The 14,821-nt window shown below is 38.9% G+C and overlaps 1 protein-coding gene across 1 annotated transcript; it reads right to left on the bottom strand.

Moving 5' to 3' along the window:
* Positions 1–12,037: 12,037 nt before the first annotated feature.
* On the bottom strand, positions 12,038–14,056 carry LOC106083546 (bestrophin-2-like). The gene is made up of 5 exons (XM_013246636.2): positions 13,879–14,056; positions 13,711–13,821; positions 12,904–13,651; positions 12,615–12,842; positions 12,038–12,555 (listed from the first exon to the last, which is right to left on the bottom strand). The coding sequence occupies exons 1-5, from the start codon at positions 13,947–13,949 to the stop codon at positions 12,145–12,147; spliced, it is 1,569 nt and encodes a 522-aa protein (XP_013102090.1). The 5' UTR covers positions 13,950–14,056; the 3' UTR covers positions 12,038–12,144.
* Positions 14,057–14,821: the final 765 nt, after the last annotated feature.

Raw genomic sequence — 14,821 nt, forward strand, 5'->3', positions numbered from 1 at the left:
CCACTATGGTATCCTCGAAATATGTATACCTTGCTTTCTTCTCACGTTATCCCTAAATGTTGTCCATTCTATGTCCCTGAGTTTGCGAAGATCGTGTGCAAAATTTCAAGGCCTTAGAGTGTCCGGATGCTTTTGAGAGGCTTTTTTGTCCACAAGCAGGTTAAGTTCGAAGATGGGCTATATCGAACTATATCTTCATATAGTCCCCATATAGACCGATTCGCTTATTAGGGTCTTAGGCCAATAAAAGCTACATTTAATATCCGATTTTGCTGAAATTTGGGACACTGGGTTGTGTTAGGCCCATCGACATCGTCCTCCAATTTGGCACAGATCGGTCCAGATTTGGATACAGCTGTCATACATACCGATCTCTCAATTTGAGGTTTTGGGCTCATAAAAGGAGCATTGATTGCTCCGCTGATCCGCCGATTTATGGTCTTAGGCCCATAAAATCCCCATTTATTAACCGATTTTCTTGAAATTCGGGACAGCGAGTTATGTTAGGCCCTTCGATATCTTTCTCCAATTTGGCCCATATTGTCGGACCAATTGTTAGGGGGTCCACCCCAACCCCCAAAACACACCTAATTCGGACATATTTACCGACCATGGCAATATGGGACTAAAATGAAAGGTATTTGCGAGTAGAATACGAATCTAATATCCAAATGTAGGACCATGTTTCTGGGTGTCCACTCCTTCCCCAGAACACCTTCCAAACAGGACTTATTTACTGATCATGGGAATATGGGGCTTAAATAAGAGGTATTACAATGTAGAATTCGAATCTGATATCTAAATATGGGACCAAGTATTTGGGGGGCCGCCTCTCCCCAAAAGCATCCCACCAAGGGGACAATTTTACGACCATAGCAATATGGGACTCAAATGAAAGGTTTTGGGAGTAAAGCACGAATATGATATCAATATTCGGGAAAAGTGTCTATGGGGCCACCCCTACAACACCACCCAAATAGTAAGTATTTGCTGACTACTGCAATATGAGGCTCAAATAAGAGGAATTTTAGAGTAGAACACGAATCCGATATATATTTTCAAGCCAATGGCAATATGGGGTTCAAATAAATGATTTATAGTAATATGAGAAAAGAGTATGTTGCTGATATATTTTCCGGGCTTAGTGTTTGAGGGACCGCCCCATTCCCCAAAACACCCCTTAATCGGACATATTTACCGACCATGTCAATGTGGAGCCTAAATGAAAGGTATTGGGGAGTAGAGTAAGAATTGATACCCCATTTCGGGACCAATTTTCCGGGGGTCTTTCCCAAAATAGACCACAAACAGCAATTTTTTACTGACCATCGTCATATGGGGCGCAAATAAAGGTATTTGGGAGTAGAATACGAATTTGATATCCAAATATAGGACCATATATTTAGGGCTTCACACCTTCCCCAAAACACCACCCAAGGGCTAAAAATTTTTCGACCATGCCAATATGTGGCTCAAATGAAAGGTATTTGAGATCAGAAAACGATTTTGATAACCTATTTTTGGCCCCAATGACACTATGGGGTTTAAATAAATGGTATTTGGGAGAAGAGCACTATGATTTTTTTTCAGGGCCAAGTGTCTGGGGGACCACCTCACCCCCGAAAACACCCCTAAATGAGATATCATGAGAATCAGAAGAATTGCAAGGAAAAGTTTGTTACATATAAAGTAAAAGAAGGCGCAGTGGAACGAACCCGGGTCAGCTAGTAAATATATATAGCCTTGAATCCCAAACCTAGACATCTGTCAGGCCCTGGTGACTTACGCGGCCTGTTCTTCAAAAGCTTTTTACACATCCTGGTAGTTGCGCTGTTTGATAAGGTTTTTCACGATTAAAATCAAAGCTTTACAACTTTGAAGAGGTTGAATTCACCTTGATCCCTTATGTAGGTAAATTTTGCCCTTATTCACCATAAGAGCTCACTTAAAGGCGGTCTAATGTCAACGGATACAGACATAATTTTACACCGAGAATGTTTCAGTGTCTGTGATGCCTCATTTCCGTATACATTTCTGACATATGCAGTACATTGATGATTGTGGAGGTTATGGCAGAACTTTGTAAATATATTGTAATTATGGTGACTTTTAAAGATGCTTAAGAAAAGCTTTAAACATAAACCCAAATTCCGAATTGGCTATGGACTCAAAATAAACTAAACAAGTAAAAAGGCGTTAAGTTCGGCCGGGCCGAACTTTGGATACCCACCACCTCGGGAATATATGTAAACCACCTTTCATCAAAATTCGGTGGAAATTTCATACCTTATGTCCCATATCAGTTATATCAAAATATGTTCCGATTTGGACCAAATACTAAAAGTACACTAGCTATATCTAAAAATAAACCGATCTGAACCATATACGAGACGGATGTCGAAAAGCCTAACATAAGTCACTGTGTCAAATTTCAGTGAAATCGGATTATAAATGCGCCTTTTATGGGGCCAAGACCTTAAATCGCGATATCGGTCTATATGGCAGCTATATTCAAATCTCGACCGATCTGGGCCAAATTGAAGAAGGATTTCGAAGAGCCTAACCACACTCACGGTCTCAAATTTCAGCGACATCGGACAATAAATGCGTCTTTTATGGCCCCAAAACCTAAAACGTAGATATCGGTCAATATGGCAGCTATATCCAAATCTGAACCGATCTGTGCGATATTGCAGAAGTATGTCAAGGGGTTTAACTTAACTCACTGTCCCAAATTTTGGCGACATCGGATAATAAATAAGCATTTTATGGGCCCAAAACCATAAATCAAGAAATCGGTCTATATGGCAGCTATATCCAAATCTGAACCGATCTGGGCCAAATTGAAGAAATATATCGAAAGGAATAACACAATTCACTGTCCCAAATTTCCGCAAGATCGGATAATAATTGTGGCTTTTATGGGACTTAGACCCTAATTCGGATGATCGGTCTATATGGCAGCTATATCCAAATCTGGACTGATCTGAGCCAAATTCACGGAGGATGTCGAAGGGCCTAACACAACTCACTGTACCAAATTTCAGCAAAATCGGATAATAAATGTGGCTTTTATGGGCCTAAGACCCTAAATTGGCATATCGGTCTATATGGCAGCTATATCCAAATCTGGACCGATCTGAGCCAAATTCACGGAGGATGTCGAAGGGCCTAACACAACTCACTGTCCCAAATTTCAGCAAAATCGGATAATAAATATGGCTTTTATGGGACTTAGACCCTAAATCGGATGATCGGTCTATATGGCAGCTATATCCAAATCTGGACCGATCTGAGCCAAATTCACGGAGGATGTCGAAAGGCCTAACACAACTCACTGTCCCAAATTTCAGCAAAATCGGATAATAAATGTGGCTTTTATGGGCCTAAGACCCTAAATCGGCCGATCGGTCTATATGGGGCTATATCAAGATATAGTCCGATATAGCCCATCTTCGAACTTAACCTGCTTATGGACAAAAAAAGAATCTGTGCAAAGTTTCAGCTCAATATCTCTATTTTTAAAGGCTGTAGCGTGATTTCAACAGACAGACGGACAGACGGACGGACATGTCTAGATCGTCTTTGATTTTTACGCTGATCAAGAATATACATACTTTATAGGGTCGGAAATGGATATTTCGATGTGTTGCAAACGGAATGACAAAATGAATATACCCCCATCCTTCGGTGGTGGGTATATTTGACATAGGCATATAGGTTACTGGGTAGCAAGGATATCCATTGACCATACATTGGCGTCAATTTTGTGTTTGCTTAATTTTGGTTATGTTTCTTTGATTCCTTTGCAAAAAAGTGTTAATTTTTATACCCTCCACCATAAGATGGGGGGTATACTAATTTCGTCATTCTGTTTGTAACTACTCGAAATATTCGTCTGAGACCCCATAAAGTATATATATTCTTGATCGTCGCGACATTTTATGTCGATCTAGCCATGTCCGTCCGTCTGTCCGTCCGTCCGTCCGTCCGTCCGTCCGTCCGTCCGTCCGTCCGTCCGTCCGTCCGTCCGTCCGTCTGTCTGTCGAAAGCACGCTAACTTCCGAAGGAGTAAAGCTAGCCGCTTGAAATTTTGCACAAATACTTCTTATTAGTGTAGGTCGGTTGGTATTGTAAATGGGCCATATCGGTCCATGTTTTAATATAGCTGCCATATAAACCGATCTTGGGTCTTGACTTCTTGAGCCTGTAGAGTGCGCAATTCTTATCCGATTGGAATGAAATTTCGCATGACGTGTTTTGCTATGATATCCAACAACTGTGCCTAGTATGGTTTAAATCGGTCCATAACCTGATATAGCTGCCATATAAACCGATCTGGGGTCTTGACTTCTTGAGCTTCTAGCGTGCGCAATTCTTATCCGATCAGAATGAAATTTTGCACGACGTGTTTTGTTATGATATCCAACAACTGTGCCAAGTATGGTTCAACTCGGTCCATAACCTGATATAGCTGCCATATAAACCGATCTTGGGTCTTGACTTCTTGAGCCTGTAGAGTGCGCAATTCTTATCCGATTGGAATGAAATTTCGCATGACGTGTTTTGCTATGATATCCAACAACTGTGCCAAGTATGGTTCAAATCGGTCCATAACCTGATATAGCTGCCATATTAACCGATCTGGGGTCTTGACTTCTTGAGCCTCTAGAGTGCGCAATTCTTATCCGATTGAAATGAAATTTTGCACGACGCGTTTTCTTAATATATCCAACAACAGTGCTAAGTATGGTTCAAATCGGTCCATAACCTGATATAGCTACCATATAAACCGATCTTGGGTCTTGACTTCTTGAGCCTCTAGAGGGCACAATTCTTATCCGATTTGAATGAATTTTTGCACGAAGTATTTCGTTATGATATCCAACAACTGTGCCAAGTATGGTTCAAATCGGTTCATAACCTGATATAGCTGTCATATAAACAGATCTGGGGATTTGATTTCTTGAGCTTCTAGAGGGCGCAATTCCTATCCGATTTGGCTGAAATTTTGCATGACGTATTTTATTTTTACTTTCAACAACTGTGTCAAATAAGGTTCAAATCGGTTCATAACCTGATATAACTGCCATATAAACCGATCTGGGATCTTGACTTCTTGACCCCTAGAGGTCGCAATTATTATCCGATATGCCTGAAATTTTGTACGATGGATCCTCTCATGACCATCAACATACGTGTTTATTATGGTCTGAATCGGTCTATTGCCTGATACAGCTCCCATATAAATCAATCTCTCTATTTTACTTTTTGAGCGCCTAAAGAGCGCAATTCTTATCCGAATGGGCTGACATTTTACACAGGCCTCCAACATGTAATTTAATTGTGGTCCGAACCGGACCATATCTTGATATCGCTCTAATAGCAGAGCAAATCTCTTCTTGTATCCTTTTTTTGCCTAAGAAGAGATGCCGGGAAAAGAACTCGACAAATGCGATCCATGGTGGAGGGTATATAAGATTCGGCCCGGCCGAACTTAGCACGCTTTTACTTGTTTTTTTTAATTTTTAATTGATTTTTAGAATATGTCTAATAAATTATTTCGTTGTTAAGCATCTGTTGTTCATGGACCGGGGAATGTCTCTCCCGCCTGCTTGATATAACTCTACCATACGCACTTCCATTTTTGCCTACATAATATTTTGCATTTTCATCGGATTTATCATCCATTTCTCTGTGTTGTGGCCCTCATAATTCTGCATTGCCATTAGTATCATTTGACTTCCAGAACTACTTCTCGGGGTTTTGACAAATGGCTACGCAGTCACACGAACTCTTATAAATGTGGACTTAAGTCCTTCCAATGTTCGGTAGGCAAACAAGCGAAAGGGTGTTTAAATTTATTTAGTTGGCTTTGCAGGATGCGAAGGATTTCACATTAGTTAGAATGTGAGTAGTAGTAGGACTTGGGTGACCTTCAGTGGCTCTTGATAGGAAGCAAGTGGAGGGAGCCTAGTCTCCCTCTCTCGCTCTCTAAACTATAAATATAAATGTCATTTGGGTGCGTAGCATTGTACTTTAAGACCATTTGGCTGCAACAATTTATGGCTTGCCACATAAATCGACTTAATGAGCTTTCGAGTGTATAGCATTTTCATATTTTCATATCCTGAGCCTCAGCCTCTCTAACAGCAATGATATATGAGTGTTCATTTTGGGTAGTGGATACCTCCTGGATGTTCTCACTCAGCCCCATCACAAATGCCAATGTATGCATATGTCCTCATATCCTTTGGAGTATGGGTAACCGAAAATGCTTCCATGTTAACCGAAAATGTTTGCGAAAATTTTATATCAACGCTTTTTCAAAAGGCCAATGATATTAAATGTTATTTATTTGACTTCCACATGAGATTCTCGTGTCCGGGCAAGGGCATGGCATAGAAAAAACCAAGAAATCATGTGATGCAATAACTAGAACCTCAAGAATGTTCATTTCAAATGCAAATCGCTTTCATAAAGGCTTCAAATGTACAAAGATGGATTGTTTTTAATAACATTTATGTTTCCCTTGAATACGTTTTAACAATAAACTTAAATTATTTTCGGGGAGAAAAGATGGAAGAACTAATAAAATTCGACTAATATTTCTTCCAGACCATTTGTCTCCACCAAAAAAGGGGTCACCTTCAATGGTACACTGGAGCCAGTAGTTGGATCATACGCTCTTCACCATTACTTGTGTCATGACAACCTTCAAGCCTTCAAGTAAATGTAAAAGGCAGTAAGTTACCTACTACCATTCACAATGTCTTAGTATACCCTCCACCATAGGATGGGGGTATACTAATTTCGTTATTCTGTTTATAATATTGATCTAAGACCCCATGAAGTGCATATACAATCGAACCGAAATTTCGTTTCACTTATCCGTTATTTTCAGTATAATCGTAGCTGGATAAGTGAAATTAAACAAGCGAAAGCGTGCTAAGTTCGGCCGGGCCGAATCTTGGGAACCCACCACAATGGATTCTGCTAAACATGTATACAAATTATGCCCTACAAAGTTGTAGGGCATTATTTTATTCTATATACCAAACTTCTGTCAGAACAGCAAAAATTAAAGCTTCTACGAACCGAACAAGGATGATCGCGAGACCGGTACACAGGGGAGCTATATCAGGTTGGAAGTCATAACAGAACACTGGGCAAAATTTCAGCCAAATCGGACAAAAATTGCGGCTTCCAGGGGCTCAAGAAGTTAAATCGGGCGATCGGTTTATATGGGAGCTATACCAGGTTATAGATCGATTTGAACTGTACTTAGCACAGGTGTTGGAAGTCATAAAAGAACACTTCACGCAAAATTTCAAACAGATCGGACAAAATTGCGGTTTCGAGGAGCTCAAGAAATCAAATCTAGAGATCGGTTTATATGGGAGCTGTGTTTAAATCTGAACCGGTATGGCCCATTTGCAATCCTTAACGATCTACATCGATACTAAGTATCTGTGCAAAATTTCAAGTGGCTAGTTTTACGCGTTCGACCTCTATCGTGATTTCGACAGACGGACGGACGAACATGGCCTTATGGGGTCTAACACGAATATTTCGAGGTGTTACAAACGCAATGAGTAGATTAGATCCTATGGTGGTGGGTTAAGCGACAGTTAAGTGAATTTTTACGTTAACATATTAATTATTTATGAAACTACTTGAGTTCAAACAAGTATAAGGGTGCTAAGTTCGGCCAGGCCGAATCTTATATGCCCTCCATCATGGATCGCATTTGTCGAGTTCTTTTCCCGGCATCTCTTCTTACACAAGAAATAATATAAGAAAAGATTTGCTCTGCTATTAGAGCGATTTCAAGTTGTGGTCCGGTTTGGACCACAATTAAATTATATATATTATATATATGTTGGAGGCCTGTGTAAAATCTCTGCCAATACGAATAAGAATTGCGCCCTTTGGGAGGCGAAAGTTTGCGTGCTTTCGACAGACAGACGGACGGGCGGACAGACGGAGGGGCGGACAGACGGACGGGCGGACAGACGGACGGGCGGACAGACGGACGGGCGGACAGACGGACGGGCGGACAGACGGACGGGCGGACAGACGGACGGGCGGACAGACGGACGGGCGGACAGACGGACGGGCGGACAGACGGACGGACATGGCTTGATGGGATCTCAGACGAATATTTCGATTAGATACAACTAGAATGACGAAATTAGTATACCCGTATCCTATGGTGGGGGTATAAAAAAGCAATGCTCAGAATAGCTGTATTAAAGTCAAACACAATTTTATTGATTTTTATACCCTCCACCATAGGATGGGGGTATACAAATTTCGTCATTCTGTTTGTAATTCCCCCAAATATTCATCTAGCACCCCATAAAGTTTACATATTCATGATCGTCATGACATTTTAATTCGGTCTAGCCATGTACGTCCATCTGTCCGTCCGTCTGTCTGTCAAAAACATGCTAACTTTCGAAGGAGTAAAGCCGCTTGAAATTTTGCACAAACACTTATTTGTGCTGGTCGGTTGGGCCATTTCAGTCCATGTTTTGATATAGGCATAAGGCATGCATTTTTCACCCGATTTTTACGAAAGGTGGTTTACATATATACCAGAGGTGGTGGGTTTCCAAAGTTCAGCCCGGCCGAACTTTCGCCTTTTTACTTGTTTTTATACCCTCCACCATAGAATGGGGGTATACTAAATTCGTCATTCTGTTTGTAACACCTCGAAATATGCATCTAAGACCCCATAAAGTATATACCTTCTTGATTGAATTTTGCACAAAAACTTTTTATTAGTGTAAGTTGGTTAGGATTGTAAATGGGCCAAATCGGTACATGTTTTGATATAGCATACAAACCGATCTTGGGTCTTGACTTCTTGAGCCTCTAGAGGGCGCAATTCTCGACCGATTTGATTGAAATTTCGCACATAGTGTTTTGATATCACTTGCAACAATTGCGCTACGTATGGTTCACATCGGTCTATAACCTGATAAAACTGCCATACAAACCGATCTTGGGTCTTGACTTCTTGAGCCTCTAGAGGGCGCAATTCTCGTCCGATTTGCACGTAGTATTTTGTTATGATATCCAAAAACTGTACCAAGTATGTTTCAAATCGGTTCATAACCTGATATAGTTGTCATATAAACAGATCTGGGGACTTGACTTCTTGAGCTTCTAGAGGGCGCAATTCCTATCCGATTTGGCTGAAATTTTGCAAAACGTATTTTATTCATAAATTCAACAACTGTGTCAAATAAGGCTCAAATCGGTTCATAACCTGATATAGCTGCCATATAAACCGATCTGGGATCTTGACTTCTTGAGCCTCTAGAGGTCGCAATTATTATCCGATTTGCCTGAAATTTTGTACGACGGATTCTCTCATGACCATCAACATACGGTCTTTATCCCGATACAGCTCCCATATAAATCGATCTCTCTAGTTTACTTCTTGAGCCCCTAAAAGGTGCAATTCTAATTCGAATTGGCTGACATTTTACACAGATCTCCAACATATAATTTAATTGTGTTCCAAACCGGACCATATCTTGATATCGCTCTAATAGCAGAGCAAATCTTTTCTTATATCCTTTTTCGCCTAAGAAGAGATGCCGGGAAAAGAACTCGGCAAATGCGATCCATTGTGGAGGACATATAAGATTCGGTCCGGCCGAACTTAGCACACTTTTACTTGTTTCTATAAATTTACATACAAAAGACCATGCCAGTCATGTGCACATTAGTAGTAGCCCAGCCACATTTCGCATGTATACCAATGGATGGATCAGAAAACTGCTTTACAGTAGTATGGCCACAAATAAGAATCATCTCTTCCATCAAAATTTCTATAAAAAATTCTTAAAAATGCCTAAAGTAATCGATACAAGTAACAAGCAACCATAAAAATTAGCATAGAATTTTTTTTTCCAGCAAACTTGCGTACTCAACACAGAAGATTTTGTTAGTTGTAATAGCAGTAAGAAATATTTGCTAATACAGCAGTCCTATGTTGGCTAAAAGGCGTACTCAACACGCCTTTTCTTGTTACTTGCTTTGGCTTCTTAAGCCTCTAAAGGGCGCAACTCTATACGATTTTGATAAATTTTTGCTTAAAGACTTTTCCTACGACTCCTCCCATAAAATCCGATTTTCCTTCACTGAACAAAAAATTTATGGAAATTTTAGGGATACACCCAAAGAAATTAGTCTGCTGATGCTAAATTGAAAATTTTAAACTTTTGAATGAATCCCTACAAAATTTTTAAACTTCTAAACAACAATTGGGGCATTTGCTTTATTGCAATAAAAAAAAATGACAATTTTTTGTTTAAAAGCATAAGCATATTTGCAGGAGTTATTTTGTTTGCTGTGTTTTAAATTCGTTAAAAAATTAGCAAATTGTAGAAAATTGAAAAAAAATTATGTTACACATAACATTGAAAGATGAAATAGAATAAAAATTTTTTTTAAATATTTATAAAATCTTTGAGATTTGTATAACTTTTTATCAGAAAGAAGTTAGTTAGTTAGTTAGTTAGAAGTTAGAAGAAGTTTGCTGTTTTAGCAAAGAATTACTGCCATCCCATTTTCAGCAGACTTTCTGCTGCTACAGCAAACATTTTTGCTGTTTTTAATAATTGGTAAACAATTTCGTGCAATATGGAAGATGTAAAACGTGTTACAAATCATACCGTATTGTTTTTTTATTAATTAACGGTATTTCTTCACTATCAATGCCATTGATTCAGTACGGTATCAATTTTTCTTTCGATGCATTTGGCTTCTTGAGCCTCTGGAGGGCACATTTTTGTAGGATTTGATTGCCATTTTGTTCGATTAACATCTAAAGCAAATATGGTCCCATAACCTTCTATACACAGGAAAAAAAGTTGGATGAAAATTTTAGATTTTTCCATATACGTAGGATTTTAGCAATGAAAACAAGCCAAACAACCAAAACTTGAATATAAAATTGCTATCTTTAAACTTAATATCCTATTTTCTAACGGCCAGGACCATTCGTTTTAAATTTTGATTCTTACTTTACTTCACCAGTCATCCGTGAAATTATTTTATTTTAAAAAATTCTTTTTTCAAGTTTAGCATCTTAAGCTCAAAAAGCTAAACTTTTCAAGACGCTTCAATTTGTAAGGTTATTTGGCTATTTTCTCCTAAAGTAAATTTCCTTTTTATGCTTTTTTGACCTTCATTTAAAATTTTTGACGCAAAGTTAACAATCTATTAACCCACCATTTAAAATATAAAATCCTGAATATCAAGGAAAGTGTATTTCACCAAAGGAAATAATTCCTTAAAAACAGGGAAAAATTATCATCTTTAAATTGAAATTGCTTATCTTTGGCTCAAATCTATAAAATTGAGAACAATTTTTTGTAGTGTACAAAGCAGTCTCTCGATCTCTTGAGCATCAACAAAAAACATTCCTTACTCATATATATAAAAAAAATAAGCAATGGGATCTCTTATCATGACCTCCAATTGTCCTTTTAAGTGTCTACCCATAGAAAGGAACTTTGCAAGGAACTTCACAAATCCGGTCCATGGTGAAAGCTGATAAGATTCGGCCCAGACGAGCATAACACGTTTTTACTTATTTGAGTTGAAAATACCTTATCCGCTTATAAGCGGAAATATGTTATGTGATAAATATCTTAATGTGAACGCTCTCGAACTATGTGTACGAATGGTTATTTAGAAGGACTAACTCAGGTATATTTATCACATGAAAAAAAAAAAACGCAAGTTAATTTTTGGTGTTAAACACTTCAGCTCTTATTTTATAAAAAGAGTCTCACTATAATATTTTTTTGAAATTTTGACACTTCATACACGTGATTATAAGAAATTAATTTGAGGGGAAATGTGAAAGTGATACTCGAAACACTGCCCACTGCCTTGCTCTCGTTTATAGGAAAAATGCCAAATTTGAAGTGTACCTCATGACAGGTCCTGCTTTCATTCGAATATACGATAAGGCATTGAAGCACAAGTAACAATTTTTGTTAAAGCTGGAAAATTTTCGAAGACTTCAAGGTGTTTCTTTTATTATTGTTTCGTTTCAAAATACAAAAAATTTGAAAACAAATTTCAAATATTATTCTATGAAATTTGAACATCGCCAATTTAAACATTCTTCTTGCTATCCTCTTGTGGTGTTTTAAATTCTTGCGATGATTCTGATGTTTCTTCTGATACCGAGATTTGAGAATTATTTTCAGCTGCCAATTCTTCTGTAGTTGTTGACATGGCTATTAGGTAATTCTGTCTTTGAAGTCTTTCATGGGTTCTCTGGGCCCTCAGTTGTTCGAAGACGTTCTGATCTGCACTGAGACTTGGTGCAATCTGGTCTATTTTCGTTGTCTTCAACATTTCTTTGCTCTCAACGGAATTGCTAGGTATCGCAGTCGATGATTGCTTATCGGGTTCGAAAATCACAAGCATGCTTGCACTAACTTCTTCATGATTATCCATAAGATTAGCAACAGGCATTTCAGGTTGACTACCGCGTTTACAAAAAAGATGTGAGAAAGATTCCTAGTGGCGGAGAAATGAATGATGAATTAGTTGTTTTAGATAAATGGCTTGGTTCTTACCACTAAAGGGATCTTAAAAAACGATCTCTCATTTTCTGGCACTCGTACCTCCATTTGTGCGGTTGAATGTGGTGGTGGATCATAACTGGGGAATTGGAAAATGTTACTCGCTTGAGTCGGATGCAGGCCCTTCCAAAAGTGATCTTTTAGAAGTTCGGGATGTTCGTTGTGCATTTCATCCACTATCAGATACGAAACCTGAATGCTTCTATCGATTAACCAATTCAACTGCAAAGAAAGACCATAACTATAGAAATGCTAAAGGCCTTTATATTATCCAATATAATACCTCAAAGTCGTCATCATCCTCACCAAAAGGACATATAAGGGATTCAGCCACCTTAACCCAGCCCATAAAGAACATAAATTCCAGTAGCGTAAATATGGGAAAGAAGTCCACAATATTTGTTATAGCATCTGGATCCGTAAACCCTGTCCACTGGCGTCCAAATACCGATGCCAAAAAGAATGTGTAGACCGCAATGGTTATTAGCTGAGTGTAGACCAATGGAATACTAATGCTGTCGTAGAAGGTCAACACCATACATTTTCCCCGAAAGCTATTCAAAGAGTCTATAAGAGTTTTCAATGATGAATCATCACGGATACGACCTTCTTTGCGAGCCCTGGTAACTATAGCCGCTGCCCATACTATGGGCATCCAATGTTTCGCATGCTTGGCAAACTTTTCATTCATTGCTTTTAGAATATCTTTCTCGTTCTCCATTAGCAAACCCACCTCGACCATTTGATCATATGTGGGAAAGCGTTTCTTCACTCGTGGCGAAATTCTGGTGAATACCATGGCAAGGCTAAGGCATACATAACGCATGATTGTGCGACGCATTTTGCGGCCATTTTCATCTTGGCCCTTGATCAGAGAGGAAACATATACGGCAGTGCTGTCAGGCCAAGGCAAAGTGAGATACTGCTCCCACCAGCGCTTCACCACTACGGAAACATAAAAGCCCAAGAGGAACATTAGCGGTATCAGAGAGGTGCTGCTATTGCAATATTTAACCAGCATTTCAAAGAACCTGAAAAGAATATCATCATCAATCGAGCTGAAACTTTGAAACTTTTAAAGTGGATTTACTCTTTTTGAGATTCGTTCAAATAGAATCGATAGGTCAAACTCAAGGCATAATAAAAGGTCAGATATATCAACAGATCCAGCCAAATAAGTTTGTAAATGCTGGCGCGCCATCTAAAAGCAGAGGAAAAATTGCATACCTTCTACAATTTGCTTCCTATAATTCCTTACCTGAGTAGAAGCTTGGGAAAACAACCAAAACCCCTGCACTGGGCCACTTCAGCTGTATAGGAAACTGTCATTTTCCCTATTTCTAGTTAGACTTTTGCTTTGCAGGCAAAAAAGCCTGAATTTTTTTTTCTGACAGCCAGTAAATTTTGCTACAATCTCCAGGCCTGTTATGGTAGGCAAATGAAGTGAGTGCAGGGTTGCAAGTGCTGTGCAATTAAATTTGCAACAACTTTAAATTGAATATGCAGAGTGTTGATGCGGCAAACTTTAGAACTGGAAATTGTTGTTGCTGCTGTTATTGTTTGTAATTATTTAAATTGCATCAGTTGTAGTGCCATGTTGACTTCCGCATATTATGTAGACAAGTAAACCGCACAGCACAACACACATATCCTCAGACAAAACACACAGGTGTAACACATTATGCGGCTTTCTCTCCTCAAGACATCTGTTTACCTTTATCAGGGTTGCCGTTGTTTCAGAGATTTCTAAACTCTGTGGAAGTTTTTTTTTTTTGTTTTTGAAAGAAATTGGTTGGGCCAATTTCAAAGTTGTATAAATTTGACGCAGGGGAATCCATACTTTTTGTACCCACCACAGAAGAAGGGGGTCATTCCATTTTTAATAAATCGATATACCCATTTGAATCCCTATAATGGTTGTATATATTATTGATCGCCTTAAATTCTAAGATGATCTAGCCGTATTCGTCTGTCTATCGGTCAGTATTTTGAAATCACGCAAGACATTTTCAAAATAAATATATTGAGCTTTTTGTTCGAAGACATCGGACACTATAACTTGATAGAGGCCCCATATAGACCGATCTCCTAAAAGACGTATTTTTGATATGCTTGCAATGCAATTTGGCTCAGTGGGTTGTATTAGGCCCCGAGACAACCGTGTCGAGTATGGTTCACCACAGACCATATTTGAACATAGC

Source organism: Stomoxys calcitrans, chromosome 1 (genome assembly GCF_963082655.1).
Source record: "Stomoxys calcitrans chromosome 1, idStoCalc2.1, whole genome shotgun sequence".
Classification (NCBI taxonomy): domain Eukaryota; kingdom Metazoa; phylum Arthropoda; class Insecta; order Diptera; family Muscidae; genus Stomoxys; species Stomoxys calcitrans.

Coding starts and splice junctions, on each gene's coding strand:
- LOC106083546 (XM_013246636.2), bottom strand. CDS start 13,949: ATGACAGTTTCCTATACAGCTGAAGTGGCCCAGTGCAGGGGTTTTGGT. Junction 13,822..13,878: donor TTTCCCAAGCTTCTACTCAG/GTAAGGAATTAT, acceptor CTCTGCTTTTAG/ATGGCGCGCCAGCATTTACA. Junction 13,652..13,710: donor TTGAACGAATCTCAAAAAGA/GTAAATCCACTT, acceptor TATTCTTTTCAG/GTTCTTTGAAATGCTGGTTA.